Below are 17,804 nucleotides of genomic sequence, written 5' to 3' on the forward strand. Positions count from 1 at the left end.
CATGGCCACAAAATAATTAAAACCAGTTCATGCAACAAATGTCATCTTGTGTTTGGAACCATTACAGATGTTTACTTTCAGAGCTGCTTTAATCATTAACAATAACACAGAAAACACTGCAGGAAACTCCTGCCTGTCCCCCCAGCAGGGAGGGCAGTGCCTGGCAGATGGGATGGCATGGCATGAGCAGCCTCAGATTTGCTTCTGTCCTAAAGGTTGTGGAATTAATTCCTGCTAAACAAACCAAGTTTGTGCATTGAGCACTGTCACACCCCAGGCCACTTCAAAATTATTTTGACACATGAAATCCTCCTAAGACAGCACCACTCCTTTTCTTAAAGGAGGTGGAACCTTTCTTTTACTCTGTATTTAAAAATCAAAATTCTAAATTCCTTCAGTGTAGAAAAATTAAATTCCATAATACATCACTTTGATTATCCTTTGGGATATGTGAACCTCATTAGGCCTTGACCTGAGCTGACACTGAAATAATTTAGAGAAAATACAACCTCTCAGTTGGTTTATCAGTATAACTTATGGTGGGTGTTTGGGAAGTTCACAGCCTTCCAAAGATTACAGGGATGTGTCACCCAGGAAAAGAAACTGAGTTTAATATTGGTAGGGAAGGTATTTATTAGGAACATAAAAGGGAAGGCTTCACATAACTTTGTTAGGAAGGGAAATCAGACTGATTAGATTACACTGAGTAATTAGAAGGTGGTTATGGACTAAAATGTAATAAAAATGTACCATCAACATCCAAAGTGTAAATACTACAGGAGAAACACTAGTTTGCTTTAAATGTATTTAATATATAAATACATGAGATAAGCATGTTCCTGTTTCACTGAGGGAATTCCTGGAACAACGAGAAGCCAGGATTTGTTTCCTCTTTTTTCCTGAGTGACATTTAGTGATTAGCACGGTCTGCTCAGGTCAATTAACACCTGGGCAGTGCCTGAGCACCTCATGGTTTACACCTCGGTGGAAGCCACGCGGTTGTTGCCACTAGATGGCAGAGGGGGTGTAAAAACAGCACTGCTGACCCGAACAAGCCGTGTTTGAACTGTTCGTGTTCTTATCGCTGCAGCTGTGCCAGCAAGGTGTACATGGGATTTGTTATCGCTGTAGTAAAACAGTGCTGGGATCTGCTCGGTGTGAGAGGGAACAGGGAGTGCTGACCTGAGCTTTCAGGGGTGAGCTCTTTCAGAGTGGTGCTCTGCTTTTAACCCAGCTGGAGACAATGCAGGTAGAGGCTCCAGCTCTCAAAGAAAGGAGTTGTAACTATTTTGCTTTGTTAACTGTACAGCAGTTCCCTCTAAAATCGAAATATGACACATTAAGTGAGGCTTTCAATATTAACTTCTGCATTACTACTGATCTACTGTTCATGTTCCACACACTTTAATTACCTTTCTTCATAATGGTAAAACTTATTCTTCTGTTGACTCAAAGAAATGAGAAGCTACAAAACAAATCCTCCCCTGCTTCAGTGCCTGGATTTGCTGGCACTAGAGAATAGGCCCAGTAAGTGCTTTCAAATTGCTCTTAATTAATTGCTCATTTTAAAGCTGTATGTACAGGGAGATTGCTGGCAGTGCAATTACACGCTGGGAGAACAATGCCCTTGGGCCCACCCATGTGGTGCTGAGCTCTGCTGGGACTTGCAGCCCTGTCTGTGCCACCGAGGGCACGTGGAGGAATTGATGGCATGTGGGCACCTGCTCAGGCTCCCTCAGCTGTCACACAGGTGCACCTGAATTAAACACTCTGCATTAGCCATTTACTGCATGGGGCCAGGCACTGGGCAGGCTCTGCAAGTGGTTATGCAATGGCTGCAGGATATGAATGACTCTGATGTTTGCTTTCCCTGGCCTGCTTAGCTGTTTTTGCAGCGTTGAAAACTGTCATTTGTCTGGATCCTTCAGAGCATCTCTCACCAGCTGCTTTTTGGAGCTGCATTCTGGTGCCAGGAGAGATCCCAGGGTTAGCTGAGAAGAGAGTACTTGGAAATTGCTAAAAGAAGAATTTCAAGCAGCCTCAGTGTGGGAGGGGTGTTGCTGCCTCAGGATCATTTCAGTTCACATCTGATTTGGGATTTTTTTGGTCACCAATCCTTGGTGCAAGAGAGACAGGTCGAGTGTGTCAGTTTGATACCAGGCTTTTAATTGCTGTTCCTGTGATTGGAGACCTTTCTACATGTTAGAGAGGGCCTGAACATTATCTGAAGTATCAATTCCTACTTTAATGCTGCTTCCTTGTTTGCTGCCAGCACTGGATGTAAAATCTGACATGGCTTTTTGGGAAACAATTCTCGTGCTGCACTTGGCACCGAGCTGAGGGCTGGCACAGAGCAGATCTTCAAGGCAGGAACAGGGAAGCAAGGCCACTCTTCCAAGAATCCTTTCCATTCTGACACTCTCAAAACAAGCCTGCTGGCTTATTTTTCCTGAAGCCCATTAAAGGTTTTTCACAGTTCTTTAAAAACAACCCTTAAAAATAGGAATCATGATGTGGTTCTGTAGGAAATAAAACTATCATGATTAATGACTCCAAATACTGGTTTTAGCAGTACATGGCTTTTTCCTCGGTCCTGAGATGTTTTCTCTTGGTGGTAGATTAAAATACGAACAGCATGAATCACCTCATTACCAGCAGAGGATGGCTGAGGGTAACTCATGAGGAATTTTTGGTGTTTGCACATCTCTGAGAGATCTTTGCTGCTGAAAATGAATGAATGAATGAGGCGGCGGTGCCGGAGGGCTCCGAGCAGGGCAGGGTTGGGATCATGGCTGAGCCCATCCCCACCCAAACCTTGCCTCGTGCTTTGGTTTCACTTCAGCTCTGAAAAACGGATTTTTGTCAAAGATGAAGCTAAAAAAAAAGTGCTTCAAACGAGTGGTTGAGGGCGCGGTGAGTCCCCTCTCCCTGGGGAAGTGAAATCCCTGAGGGGATGAATGGCACCGAATTCCTCACAGCTCAGAGCTCTGCCTGTTTGCATTGGTGGTGGTTTTGGTGCTTAAATGTGGATTTTGTTCGCTGCTGCTGGAGCCAGGGGGGCTGAGGGGATATACATTTTTATTTACATGTTGAGGGGGTTCACTTTTATTTAACTGCTGAGGGGGTTCATTTGTATTTAGCTGCTGAGGGAGTTCATTAACTGTGAGGGGGTACATTTTCATTTAACGTTGAAGGGGTTAATTTTGATTTAACTGTGAGGGGGTGCATTTCTATTTAGCTGCTGAGGGAGTACATTTTTGTTTAGCTGCTATGGGGGGGTACATTTTGATTTAGTTGCTGAGGGGGTTCATTTTGATTTAGCTGCTGAGGGGGTTTGTGCTGGTGGCCAGGCCCTGGGCGAGCGCAAACAGGAAATGTGAGGTACAATAGCAATGGTTGTGCCGAGGTCCAGCCCGGATATTTCAGCTCTGGAATATGTGGGTTTGTCAGGAATTCTTACAGTGCTGCTCGGCAGCAGAGTGGAAGAGGGCACAGCAAAAAAAAAAAAAAAAAAAGAGCTGAAGTATAGAAAAAAAATAAAGAGCAGAAATGTGCCTTTAAAGAGAAAAGCAGTGCCCTTATTGCCTGTGCTGCCCTGAGAGAGCAGAGCTGGGTTTGTCTGGTTTAAGGGCTCAGCATCTCACTTTCATTCTGAATTGGTTCCCCTCACCCAGGAGTCACATTTGGCCTCCCCAAACAGTCAGAGTTTGCAGCTGAAATGAGCCCTGTGCTGGCCCTACCCAAACTGGTTTAGGTTAGAATTTGAAGATTTAAAAGCCAGACACTTGTGCAATAATGAGTCCATTATCTTGGAAAAAAAGATGTTGGTGGTGTAAATAATTTTTAAAAAAACAAACCCACACAAATAAACGGTTTCCTGTCAGGACTACTAAAAGCTTTTTAAAGTCAAACCTAATTCCTTTTAGTTCTCTTGTTCCAGGAGCTGAGCTTGTAAGAGGACTCATGATAAAAATTACTTAAGTCCCTCATAAAAGAGAAGCTCACAGAACAGGACTTACTCCACTTTTATGAAATAGAATAATTTAGAAACCCACACAACTTATTCTCTTTTTTTTCTCCATTTACTTCCTTGTGACTAACACAGGAGTATTTTCGTAGTAATTATCAGCTTCAGGAGAGGTTTTGCTCTTTCCACGCAGATCATTCAAAACCATTGTGAGTAACCCAGAAAACGAAGGTTCTGTGTGTAAAGGAAAAAGTGAGAAACAAAGACTGAGCTGCCTCAGCCAGGTGGGAGGTGCAGCAGTGCTCCCCTTCCCAGGCTGAATTCTTCTTGTGAAGTGAGGTGTTCATTTCCAGCCTCTCTGTTCTCCAGTTCACACGTCAGCTTGCAAGCCTAAAACAAAGGAAATAAAAAAGGGTTCTGTCTAATACCTGTGCTCACGTTACTGCCATTGAATTGCTGGGGTGCTTGGAAGAAAAATACCTGGAGGGTGCAGAAGGCTGAAATTAATTCTAAAATAAGTTGAAATGGAGCCTGTTGGTGTGAGGGTCGTTTTTGTCTCTTACTCTGTCATTTGTTTCTTTCCTGTCTTTAAACTACTTCCTCCAGCTGTCCTAAGCTTTGTACAATGAACTAAAATATCCTGGAATACGCGAATCAACAGAAAACTTTTTTTAAAAATCACTTTTGCAGTTTTCTTCCCAGAAATTCCTGCTTCCAGCGCACCTGGGCTCTGTTCTGCTTGAAACTGCAGCATTGATCAGAATAACACCCTGATGAACTGGGAGGGTGTGCTGAGTTAACTGGACACTGCTGCTGAATCAGTTGTGCAATCTGGGTGTTCCTTAAATCTTCGGGTGGCTCGCTTGCACTTTAAAAATCTGAGGTGAAAAGTGGTGATTTCAAGGGGAAAAACTTTCATTTAAGTCTTGGTCCCCCTGAGTGCTCCTGTTGTTGGGTCAGATGCCTGTAGCTACCTACAGGGAGTAAACCCAGCACTGCTGCCTTGGTCAGGCTGTGCAAGAGCAGTCCTGGGGTGCTGGAGGAGTTAATGGGGTGGTGGAGCAGTTAATGGGAGGGTGGCTGCACCCTTCTCTTCCTCCTGAAGGTTGATGGACTTTACCTCTCAGAAGCTGACACCCAGTTTTCATTATCTGCTCTCCACTTCCTCAACGTTTGTTCTGTCAGCTCTCTGCTGAGAGGGCCCATTGTGCTTTCTCCTCATTTGTTCCCTTGGAGTGTCTGCGTTTTTTGGTTTGTTTTTTTTTTTTTATGCACAGCCTGAACTTTCTACCTTTCATGTCCTGCTTCCTGGAACAGGTTGAAAATACTGATAATTGTGCAGAACCATCTCTAATTGGAGATTCTAAAGCCAATCACCACTGCTGGTGGCAGTTTGAATAAATGCTGAGTTTACTCTTTAGAAATGAGGGGGTGGCTAGGGAAGGGCAAGGAGAGAACACTGTCAGAGTATTTTATGATTTTATTAATGATTTTCTGTCAGCAGCAGAAGATAAATTTGAATTCTTGCAATTGTGCCTCCCCCTGACATGAGTCCATCTGTTTCTATAGAAAGTAATGTAGGTGCAGCCTTAAAAAAAAAAAATCTGTGTTTCATGTTACTCCTTAGAGCAGCACCATGGCCCTTTACAGACAGCTGTGCCATGTGCTGCCCCCTCAGTGGCTCTGGTTTAGTCAAATTCAGAGCTTGTGGTGATCATTTGGAATTTCCATCAGCTCTGCACTGCAGGGCAAGGCTTGCCTGAAGTGGGAATAGAAACGTCACCACAGCCACGTGAGTGTAAAATGAATGCCCAGCTTGAAATGCTGTGAAGGTCTTCTAAGCCCAGCCCTGACCACTTGATGGATGTTGGTGTCACTTGAGGATGCTCCAGGTACAGGATCCTCTGTCCCCAGCCCTGATTTCCAGCCAGCACCACATTCCAGACGTTATAAAATCATGAGACAGTTTAATCTCGTAGCACAGACAGACAGACTGCACTTATGTACCAGACCAAGCTTCTCCCTGTTAATCACAGAGCAGTTCCCTCTGTGGGCAGCTGTCCACTGCTCTCAGAGATAAAAAAGATGCTGTGAGTGTGGTGGGACTTTCTGGAGAGGTGTAATGACTTCATGGATAAGTATGGGATGAGTCGTGGCCTGGGGCACCACTCAGAGGATGTTTCCCATGAGAAGCAAACTTTTATTTTCCAATTTATCTCCATCAAATGCATCATGACTTGTTCCCCCCCTGTGCAAAGGCTGAGTCTTGAACTCAGTGTGAAGAGCAGTGTGTCCAGGAGGAAAACAGATTTTTAGTGCATTAAGTTCAGGGTAATATTTTTCTTGCTGGCAGACATATCACTTTTCTTTGAGAAATGTTTCTAAATTAAAGCCAGTCTAAAATTATATCTTCCCCAAAAAGAAAAGGTTAAAATTAGATGTGGTTGTTCTTGTATCACTTGAGCAGCCTGGCTGTTCTGTGGAGGGGCATGTGAGAAACCAACACTTGATACAGGATTTGTTTGGGGCTTTAATTGACTTTCCAGTCCAGGTGCTCAGAATGATTAATAGTGTGAAAATATGATTCATTTTTATTTGGATATTCGGTCACTTTTCCTTATGGCAAAGACTTTCTGCTGTAAGAATTATACAGATCAGCATGTTTTCAAGGATTTTACCTCATGATTTTTTTTACATGTGGCTGCTGTCTCTTTCTACTTCCACAGATGAATTTCCAAGCATAATTTACAGATAAAAAGATTTTTACTTTCCAGAAATTTCATAGTACATGGCTTCAATTAACTTCTGTGCCATTCCAACCTGGGTGCCTTCAACCACTGGAATCAAACTCCTTTGAAGGCCTGTGAGTTCAAGAGTTGAAAGTTACCTTCTCTGAGACATTGGGTTGTGCAGACAGGGATTTCCAAACTGCCCTGAACTGCTGTTGCTCAGAAATAGATTTATGTTGAGTTCATCTCGATGAGCAAATCCTGTCCTGTTTGATTTGCAAATGGTACAGATATTTCTAACACATCACATTCCTCCTGACCACAGGCTCCTTCTGCTCCTCTGCAGTGGCAAGCAAATGTTTCTCACCCCAGTCAGCAGAATGCTTCTCAGTTTCTCCTCTTTAATCCTTTTTTAGTGCCTCCTGCAGCTCAAAAGGAAAAAAAAAAATCATTGGGAGAGGGTGAGGGAAGGACAGTTGGTGTTCAGGATCTTACATGCCCTGAGTTTTCCTGCCTTGGCCAGGAGCTCATGTGAATTGCCTGGGATTTAGTGTTGGGTGTGATGAGGTTTGAAGCCTTGTCCTTTGAAGGAAATTTTGTCCTTTCCAAAGGCAGAGCTGCAGTCCCAGTCCAAGGGGGACATCTCAGAGGACTTCCCCAAGTGTTGTAACAAACTGAACTATTGCAGGGAGGCAAAACACTCAGCATTTCCTGCACCCCACACTGAGGAGGAGGAGGAGAGGGTGGAGGAGGTGTTATTGGTGAAAAGGATAAAAAACTGGATGAGAGTGAATCCTCCTGGCTGTAGAGTCAGGACTTTTCCAAAGGTGGCACCTGGAGCCTGTTTGAAGCTGGTCCCTGCTCCGTTCAGAAACAGAAATGAACCCCCCAGTGCTCCTGCTCCCAGCCCTGGGCCTGTTCAGCCAAGCTTTGTTTGGGGGTACCCAGGGTTTGTGGAGCTCCAAAATCAGATGTTGGGGTGTTGCTCTGAGCCTGGCACGGAGTCCCTGTGACCCCCAGGACACCCAGACAGGGGAGGAGCCCTGGGAATTGCTCTGCCCCCGTTCCATGCCACACTTCATCCCTCTGAACAAACCATTTGCACTTTATTCCTCATTCCAGTTCAAATGTGGCTTCTGTGGCTTCCACCACTCCAACTTTTTTCCATTATAGAATTGTTTACATTGCTCTGGGAGAGTTCTGTTCCCTTGGCCTGGCCTTCAGGTGGCCCTTTGCAGCTGTTTGGTCAAATGCCTTTTATTTTATTTTTTTTTTTCCATTGGCTACTCCCTGTGAGATTTTTCTTTTTGCAGACATTTGTTGAGGCTGGGAGGGCTCTCACCAGGAGGGTCTGGAGGGGGTTCAGCCTCTTGCAGGGTGGCAGCTCTGCTGGAGAGGCTCCTGCAGCATCTCCACTTGGGCATTTTGTCCTGGTGTGCTCCCCTGGGATTTCAGGAGCTGCTTTATCCACCTTGGGTGCACTTTGGGAGGAATTCTGGGGGATGCTCAAGCCTTGCAAGGACTGGGGGGCTGCTTGTCACCACTGATAGTAGTGATAAAATTTGTCTCTTGCTATTCTAAATAAGCTGGCTGTAGTTCCTCTGTGCTGTATTCCAAATTTTGTGGCAGTGAAAGCCTCACCTCTGGATTTCCTATCTCACTGCTTGGCCATGGCCTGAGGGAATGAGGGAATGAGGGAATTGTCATTTCCAGCTCAAACACTGGGGGATTTCCTCCTTGCAATCCTGCCCTTCAGGAGGGTTTCACTGCAAATTTCTGCAGGTGAAAACCATTCATTTGAGGATTGAGACCTTTTTTTTTGTTTTTTTGTCCCAAGGTGGCTGTCAGACCCAGGGAGGGGCAAGCAGGGATGGGATTAAATCCTCCAAGTTTCACAGTGAGAAAGGGTTCCCAGGTTTGTCATAAATGTACTTTACAATTGTAGGGAGGTTTCAAATCTCTTTGCATCTGCCCTTGATGAGTGAAATAGAGAGATTTATTTATTTAGCTCTGAAGCTGCTGTGGAGATGATCTTGCTACAGCTACCAAGAAGTTTATTACCATTATGGCCTATAGAAATATTAATAATATAAATTATTACTCCTTGGTTCCTTCTTCCAGTCTTTTTTCTCCCTTCCATATCAAAATCTCTCTTGTGTATTAATTTCTGGATCCCTTCTTTTTCAGTTTTATTTCACTGAACCTTTTCTTCTCCTCAAGAGATTCTGTGCCTCATTTATCATCTCACAGGTTTTGTATTTCTGCAATCCAAAATACACCCAAGCACTTGGAATGAGCTTCCTGTAAAGCAGCAAGGAATAAATAAAATAATTTTCTTGCTCTCAGAGCAGCTTGTGCTTCACCAGAAGAATGGGTTTATTTGGATTTATTTGGTTTATTTGGAATTGTTTGCATATGCCAACAGTAGTTGCAGCTGCCATACAGAAAATATAAGTGGGATTTTATTTCAACATTCTTAGTTCAGTGCCACTGAAAAATGGCAGTGTGGGTGTCATTGCTGTGAAATGCTGGTGAGTGAATCTCATCTCCCCAGCAAACCCAGGAGCGCTGGGGCTGCGCTGGAATTTCACCCTTTAATGTGCAAATGGAGCTTTTGGGGCTGGATGGCTCCTGCATTTCAAAGGGAGCCTGGGCAGGGCTCAGCTCTCTCACACTCTCCCTCTGCTCTGTCATAAATTCACCTTTGATTTTTGGGGGTATATCCAACTCCCTTATTGCTCTAATAAAATGAAACTAAATTAAGATTGCAGATAAAAACATAAATGAAAATTGCTGGCAATATTTCCCAGCACGATGTCAAAACCCATCAAATAATGAATAGCAGAAGTTAAGTTGTGTAATTTGTTCTGCACTTAATGAAACTTTTAGATTTATTTAAAAGTGTGGTTTTACATAAAGACCTCACTTTAACGCAGTAGTTTTATTCAGTAATTTTATTTTTTCCCCCTCCCTCTTCCCTGGACAGTGTTTCCATGACCTTTGTTAAGTGATTGTTTTTTAGCTACAATGTCTGGTGTTCAGATTGTTTGAATTGCTTCTCAATTCTTTTGTATTAAAAATAATGGCAATTCTTTCAGGTTTTTAAACTATGTAACAGTTCATTTCTTGAATAGATTTTTATGCTGCTTTTATTTGGAGTTTTGTCCAAAAAAATCTTACAGTGTAAGATGGAAACTAAAATTAATTCAGTTAAATGGTATTTAAATAATGTTTAATTCTGGAATTACATTTTAAACCATTTTTTAGCAAAAAAGCACTGAGGTCCCTTTCTTGTTTACCCAGAAAAAACAGACACAAATTAAACAACTGGCTGTTGGAGAAAAATACAGAAGTTAGCAAAGTCTGCTGCAAGATGTCATTAAACCCAGTCATTAAAAAAATCAATATATAATTTAAATGCCTAATCCTCTAAAAGCAGCAGTAGGGAAAACACCTCCTCTAATAAAGCTGTAGGTCATAAATACCTTAAGGAGAACATTGTAAAATAGTTGAAAATTCCTGTTTTTTTTAAAAATAAGGATTTTTATTTCTCTTTGACAGCCTTCTAAGTGGCAGGGAACAAGCTGAAAGGCTTCCTCACATTTCAGTGGGTCAAAAGAAATATTTAATTTATTTAAAAGTACATTGGTAGCTCAACATTGTGATTCAGGTGGCCTTAAAAAAAAACTCCAACAAACAAGAATTTTTCATAAATAACATTATTAAAAGAGAGAAACACTAAGTTTTAGCCTAGGGACAAATGTTGGGGAAGGGGGTTGCTAATTTTAATTTTTATTCTAACTCAACGTAAAATACAATTGAATTTTTTTTTTATTTTTCAGGGTCCACACATAGCCTCAGTCACTCTTGCTGCCTATGAATGTAACTCTGTGAATTTCCCTGAGCCTCCTTACCCGGATCAAATCATCTGCCCCGACGAGGAGACAGCTGAGGGCTCCATCTCCCTGTGGGCAATCATCTCAAAAGTCAGGCTGGAGGCCTGCATGTGGGTAAGGCTGCTTTAAAAACCTGCAATTCCATTTGTGTGTTTAATTCTGTGGCCAGCAGTTGACAAAAATTCCTTAATTAGCAAAATAACGATGCCCGAGGTAATGTGAGAAGTGAACTTTTTAACCCTGATCTTTTTAACAGAATATTCCTGGGATCTTTCTATCAGCTGCAGTTTCCTAAACACCAGCAGAGAATTTGAAGGCTGTTGATGTAAAAAGTAAATTTTAGTAGGGGTTTCTGCACCCCAGATGATCTGGCAGCTCTCAGGGCTAAGCAAGAAATAATTGCAATAATTTTGGGGCTGTAACATGAGTGAAGCTGCAGTTCTCATCTCATCTCACACAGCTTGTTCTGGGCTGCAGCAGTAAATTGCATTTAATTATTAAAAAGTGTTCTTTTCCACATTTTAACATATTTTAATAAAATATATAAATTTTAATTAAATTTGATTTAATATTAAAGTGTTCTTTTCCACATTTTTACACCTTTTATTTCTGTTTCTCTGCCTGCTTCCACTTTTCACTTAAAAGCTGAGCAGCTTTTCCTAAGTGAATCAGGCTCTTAGGAAACTCTGTCATTGGAACTTCCTTTCAGTTTTCCTCTTTTTTTTCTTTACAGCTTCTTGTACAAGTTGAATTTTTGGAGAATTTCGGTTGGCCAGGCTGTTTTTTTCATTTTGAATTGCAGTTTACACAGATGCATCTGCTGTGAACTACATGCCAAATTAACTTTATTTTGCTGCTGACTTCCTGTCTTAGCTGGTGATTTAATTACTAAATTCTTGGTTGTCCAACTCAAATGCAGGAAAAGGAAATTCTAAAAACAGGATCTGATGCCTGCCCTGGTATTTTTTAATATATAAGGCAATTGGTCACTACAATTTCTTAAATAGCAGCTGTTGTGTTAGTTACAAAAATTCCAGTCAATGTGTGAGTTTAGAGACTAAAATCAAAATAGTAACAGAGAAAGTGAACTCACAGCCCTGTCAAAAAGCAAAGTACAGCTTAAATTTGACTCTTAATGAAAGTCCAGAATTGCCTGAATGCTCAGTAAGTAGCTGATCACACAAATCCTTACAAGACTGTAAATATATCTAAGATTTCTTTTTGTTTTCTTCCTCACCCCCCTCTGCTGAAATCTGTTTAATAGAGACAAGCAATAAAAATGGCATTTACAGCTACGTTTCTAGGGTTGCAAAATAAAAATGCAGCTGAGGGTAAACATCTCTTGCTTCATCTGCAGCATGTAAAAACTGAGCTATGAGGAGAATGAAGTTGAGAACTGGGAGAGCAGAGCTGGAATCTCGTGTCCTCCAGAGCAGCCATGGGGGAGAACAGGCAGTGCCTTGGTGCTCTGAGCTCCTTGGATTAGATCAGGGAGAGGCCAAGGGAACAGGAACATTTGCATCCCACTTTTTCACCCTTTCCCCCCCTTTTTCCAAATTCCCTGTCAGCTACCTTTGCTCTGAACTCTGTCTCCTCTGGCTGTTCCCTGGGGAGCATCCTCTGTCCTCCCCTGGTGTCTCGTGTAATGTTATGCTTTCTTGGAATGTTCCTGAGTACATAAACATTGCTTGCTAATTTCCTGTAAGCCAAATCAAGTTGGCAATTGCTGCTGCTCTGCTTCCAGAGTGTTTCTTTTGTCCTAATTCCAGCTCACTCCTTATGGAAGCTGTGGAGGAGAGTTATTTTGGACTCTGTCGCTCTTAAACTAAATGTCCACTTAGCAAAGAGAAAGGTGACTTGCAGAAGGTGAAAAAGCTGATTTTTGCAGCTCACCCAGGGTGACTTTGCAGGCTGAGTGTCCTGTGGGGTGAAATGTGAGCATTTCTCTGCACAAGGGTCACCAAACCATCAGCAGCCAACTTCAGGCAGAGATTAAAATCATTCCCAGTCCCCAGCATGGCAGGGCTGGCCATTCCTGCTGATAATGAGTGTAACATGGATTAAATCTCCCTGAGTTATTAGGTGGGATGAAAATGATGCTTTTTGCAATTCCTGTAAAAGTTGGCTGCAGCAGCCCTGGCCTGCAGAAGGGCTCAGAACAATCCTTAGGTGAATGCCAGTTTTCACAGCCTCCCATCCCACAGGGACCAGCAATTCAATAGTGCCCTATATTTTTAATGTCTTGCAGCCTTTTTGGTTTTTTACAAGAAATAAGGGGAAAGAATAAAAATGTTTAATTGCTTGGGATTAGCAGAACAGGCTGCCTGTGTCCTGAGTAGGATCAAATCTGTTTAAAGGACTCTTTCTAGTGGAGTCATTTCCCAGTTTCCTTTTCTGAATGTAAAAGAATTTTGATTAGCATTTGCCTTTCCAGTTTGTTGTGAGTCCAAGGGACCTCCATGTAAAACTGGCATTCAGAGTTAAATGGGGAAAATATCTAATGTGACAAAAAGTTAAATAGTTACTGGTTTGGAGCCCTTAATTGCTGCTTTTGCTGGTTTTTCTTCTTTTTTTTTTGCTTTTATGCACTTAAGGAACCTATCTCCAGCAGACATGAAATCATATGATTTTTGTTGCACTTCTGAAATGCTTTGTAATAATGAGCATGTGACTTATGCAATTTAAAGCAAGTTCATGTCCAGTACACACATGCAAACCTCTTCCTCAGTTCACAGAACGAAGCCAAAGCAAATTGGCAGAGCCTGGAGGAGCAATGTGACTTTTTCTTCTTGCATCACCCTGAGAACATAACCTCAAGTTAATTTTTCTGAAGTGTTGTTGCTACTGTTTTCTGGCTTATCTTCCCCTTGTGCCAGAAATATGCAGATTAATGAAGTTCAGCTTGTTGCAGTCATTTAAACTTTTTCTTCTGTGGAAAACAAGGGCATAAACATTCGAGGCCTGTGTGCACTTCGGGTGCTTAAACTGAGAATTTAACTGCGGTGGTATTTAAAACCACAACCTGTTGATTTGGAATATCCACAGCAGCTGGAATTCTTGCTTGCAGCTGTGCATAGAGCAGGAACAAAGGAAATTGAAAAGCTTTCACGTTGCTTCAAAGGAGGAGAAAAGCATTTGTTACTCACTGCTGACCCTGGGAGAGAAAAGCCATCTGCAGGGAGCACATTCCCGTGCAGTGCCCAGCTATTGTCTCTTACCTGCCCTAAATTTAAACCATCCTGAGTTAATTCTAAGTTCCTGTTCCATTAGCCTCTGTTTATCCATATGTTCAATCTTAGCTTGTCTCTCTTTTTTCCCTTGCTTAAGCTAAAGCTGCCTTTACCCACAAGACTGAAATGAGTCATTTGATGTCCTGAGAAAACAAATACGATTTTCCTGCGGTGAGAACGCAGCCGTCCTTTCATCTGGGGTTGGCTCCAGCTATCCCAGCTGAAGGAGAGGGAAAACTCCAGCTCAGGCTTTGCTTAACCTTTTTTTTCCTTGCTGTAGTAAAACCTGAGTCTGTTTTCTAACAAACACTCGCCCAGAGTCTCATGACTGACCAAGCAAACTCCAGGACAGCACCGGGGAGGAGCTCCCGGATTATTCTGGAGGCCCTTGGGGATCAAGGGTTGTCACATGCTGGGGAATGTGTCTGGCATCATGTGGTGGGGTGAGACACAGCAGTGCTGACTCAGGATGTGGGGGACAGCAGGGATGTGGGGGACAGCAGAGCCACCAGCTCCAGCCTCCCACGGCTCCAGCCACGCGCCGCTCCATGGGATGCACAGCTCCTCTCTGCTCGACCCTGCAGCCCCCAGGCTTTCCTCTGCACAGGGAAATAAAGGGAAGTAGGGATTCAAAGGAGCAGCATTCTGTTGGAAATGATGGGAATTCTGACCTGGTGGGTGAAAGCAAACTGCTCCAAACAGCTGCTCTTGTCGGCTCGGAGAATGGCCACGGGACTTGTGCGTGTCACATGTTTTGTGTTTGGGAATAAACAGGAAAATAAATCAGGATTGTTTCTTTTCCCAGGGTGCTGGTACAGCCATTGGAGAGCTGCCCCCCTATTTCATGGCGAGGGCAGCCCGGCTGTCGGGTGCTGAGCCTGATGATGAGGAGTACCAGGAATTCGAGGAGATGCTGGAACACGCAGAGACTGCACAAGTAAGGACAGAGTGTGACACAGCAGAGTTAATGACACAGAGCATCTTACAGGGGGTAAATAACCATTCCAGTTAAATGAGAGGGGGGCCAAACAGTCAGCTGGTGTGAGTTCACAACAGACTTCCCAGGGATGGAGAAAGATCCTGCACTGGGTGATACCTGTGCTGATGGCAGGACAAGAGTGCAGCTTGTTGGAGCAGATAAAATAGTGCAGCCAAGCATTTGCAATTATTTAGAGTCCAAGAACAGCACAATAAAGGTAGGGAGACACTGGGCTGGGAAAACAGGGGTACAGGAGCTGCTGTTCCATAATCCTGGTTGTTCTGGCTGCATTGAAATCCGCCCTGGGCCAGAGATGATTTTCAGCCTCAGCTCACCCCTTTCAGATGACATTTGCCTGCCTTGCCACTGACACCCTCAGGGACCAGTGTGTGACCCATTCATCAGCCTGAGGAAACATTTTTCCTGATGTGGAAATGCAGCAAAACTGCTCCAAGTCCCTTTTTGTTGCTCTTGTCATTTATTTTCCCCAGGGGTTGAATAGAGCACAGTTTGCAGTTGATGCAGCACATCAGTCAGGTACTGCTGTGGATATTTTTTCCTTCAGATCAGGAGTTTGTATCCTGGTCACGAGTTCCTGATAGTGTTTTAGACCAAATCAAACATTTTTTCCTCATGCTGTTTGCCACTGAATTTTTCCCTCTTTATTTTTCCTTCTTATCCTGTTTTGTCTGCCACTAAGTTGAAACGGGTCATGAGACTGCTGTTAAAAACCAGCAGATGCTATTTACCATGCACTGATGTCTTTAAACTCCTCTGCCAGGGTAGTTTCTGGAGATAAATACACACTTTTCTTTTCCCTCCTTCAAAAAATAATGGATGAAGCTTTTCCATGAAAGTGGTTTGTCTGGAAATACTGAGTGCAATCTAGTAATTCTAACAGTAAACCCTGTGTTTCCCAAAAGCCTCCCCCTACTAGAAGGTTCCAAAGGGTTTTTCTGCTATTATAAATAGTAAATTCTTCTATTTTTTTAAAAGATGCAGCAGGGGGAAAAAAGAATCTCCTTTGTTCTTTTGTCTCCCATCAATCTTTGCTTTGCAAAGTAATCCCTTAACTGTAGGAAAATCAAGTTGTGGTAAAAAAAAACAACAAGGAAACCAGTTCAATACATGACTTCAGTATCTGTGTTTACTGAAACTCTCCCAGCAAATTATATGTGTGTACAGTTGTGGGAGCAGCCAGAGATGGTTTCCAGAACGCACAGTGAGATTCTTGGGAAGAAAATTTTTTGCTAGAGAGCATTTTGTCAGGCCAGGCCAAACTATAGCTGTATTGACTGCCTGGAGTAAACAAGTGGCCTTGTGGAATTAATGAAGGAAAATGATGCTGTTATTTACCAGTACTTTTGATTTTATTTTCTTGGCAATTGAGTTTGGGTTGAAGCGTGTTGTTTTGTGGATGGATGGCCAGGAAAAAAAAAAAATCTTTCAAACTCCACTTGTGGTTTGGTTTCTATAAACTCTTTTAACATGAGGCTTTGACAATCCAATTAAATTGTATTGTGCTCATAAAACTGACAGTTCAGTTTTTTCCATTTGCTAATGTGACTTCCTTTTTGCTTTTGGCTTCAGTCATGTTTTCTCTGGATGTCTGTGGGAGACAGGCCTGCCTTTCCTATGACCTCTGCAAATCCCAATCTCCAGCACAGCTTATCACTCTTTGCCCTGTAATTTGCATTCATGAGCAGTGCTGATGCTTATTTTTAAATTGCTCATTAACAATTGTTACCTCCATCAGCTTTCTCCCACTCTGAGAGTCTGAAGCCTCACACGGAGGCTGTGACAAGTGTCCTGTGCCTTGGGGATGCTGCAAATGCTTGATGCCAAGTGACAGGAGCATTTTTTCAGTAAAAAGGTCTCCTTGCAGGCATCATTTTGGGAAGGTATGGGGATGGGTGGTGGATTTTGCAGAATAGCTGAGCTGCTCTTTGCCCATGAGGCAGAGCCAGCTGTTTGACGTTTTTGCTGCGTGTGAGCTGCTCAGAGAGCTTACTGCTGCTGTTTCTCAACAACAATGGTCATTTGGAGAAACAGATGAGCATCCTCTCTGGTGAGAATAGGTCGTGGCTGCAGCATCCAGCCTGAAGGGTCTGGGAGGGGGAATGTGGCCTCAAAAAACCAGCCAAGAAAGGGACCTAAGAGGATTAAACAGCGTAAAGGTTTAGTGCTCCATTCAGAGCAGCACAGAGTAAAATGCCATTTACTCTAAAGAGTCTATTGATGGATTTTCTGTCCCGAATGTCAGATCTGAGTGACCTGTCTCCTTGTGCTGGCTTTTGAGAGAGCTCATTAACCTGCAGCCGATGTGTCTGTGCTGTACTTCCCATTAGCACCCTTGAGAAAAAGCCCCTTCTTTTAAAGGAACACTCACTTCTCCTTCCTCGCCGTCCCTTTGTGTGCTCCCCAGCGAGTCCCAGTTCCTGCAGGGAGTGTCACAGCTGCCTCGTGGCCGTGCCCTGCACAAGGGGGTGCCTTTTCTGCCTTTTCTGCCTTTTCTTTGTCCCCAGAGCTGCCACAAGGCAGAGCCCAGCACGCCCAGCTGGGATTTGTTCATACTCAGGGCAGGGTTTAGAACCCAGCAGCGTTTCAAACAGCATCTGAGCTGCTGTCAGCTCTGTTCCAGTGGGATTCCAGAGTGAAGGGAGGTTTTATCAGAGCTCCCTTTTGGCCACAGGGAGTGTATCCAAAGCAGAGTGAATGCTCAGTGCTGGGGCAGCACTTTGGGAACGGCACAGTCACAGACTCTTGGTGCAGTTTTCTGTCCCACACACACGAGCAGGGACTCTTTTGCCAGTTTAATAGTTGCTGCTTGGTAATTTTTCTCGGTTCTCTGTCATGCTGGAACACTTCAAGCTGAGGAGTGAAAAAGCAACTTTTGGTGCCAGCTTCCCTCAGGGCACCCTGTGACAGTGCGTGGGCATTGCTCTATCCCGGTGCTCCTTGCTAAGAGGGGAAAGTACTGATATCTCTGAATATCTAATCCTT

General features: G+C 43.3%; 1 protein-coding gene across 1 annotated transcript in view; it reads left to right on the plus strand.

Annotated features, from left to right (window-relative positions):
- VMP1 (vacuole membrane protein 1) overlaps positions 1-17,804 on the plus strand; it is a 61,727-nt gene that overhangs the window by 14,256 nt on the left and 29,667 nt on the right. Inside the window, exons 6-7 of the mRNA XM_058037557.1 lie at positions 10,539-10,706; positions 14,628-14,759. Coding sequence (XP_057893540.1) covers positions 10,539-10,706; positions 14,628-14,759 — 300 coding nt within the window. The remainder of the gene's footprint in view (positions 1-10,538; positions 10,707-14,627; positions 14,760-17,804) is intronic.

This window comes from Melospiza georgiana, chromosome 19 (genome assembly GCF_028018845.1).
Source record: "Melospiza georgiana isolate bMelGeo1 chromosome 19, bMelGeo1.pri, whole genome shotgun sequence".
Lineage (NCBI taxonomy): Eukaryota > Metazoa > Chordata > Aves > Passeriformes > Passerellidae > Melospiza > Melospiza georgiana.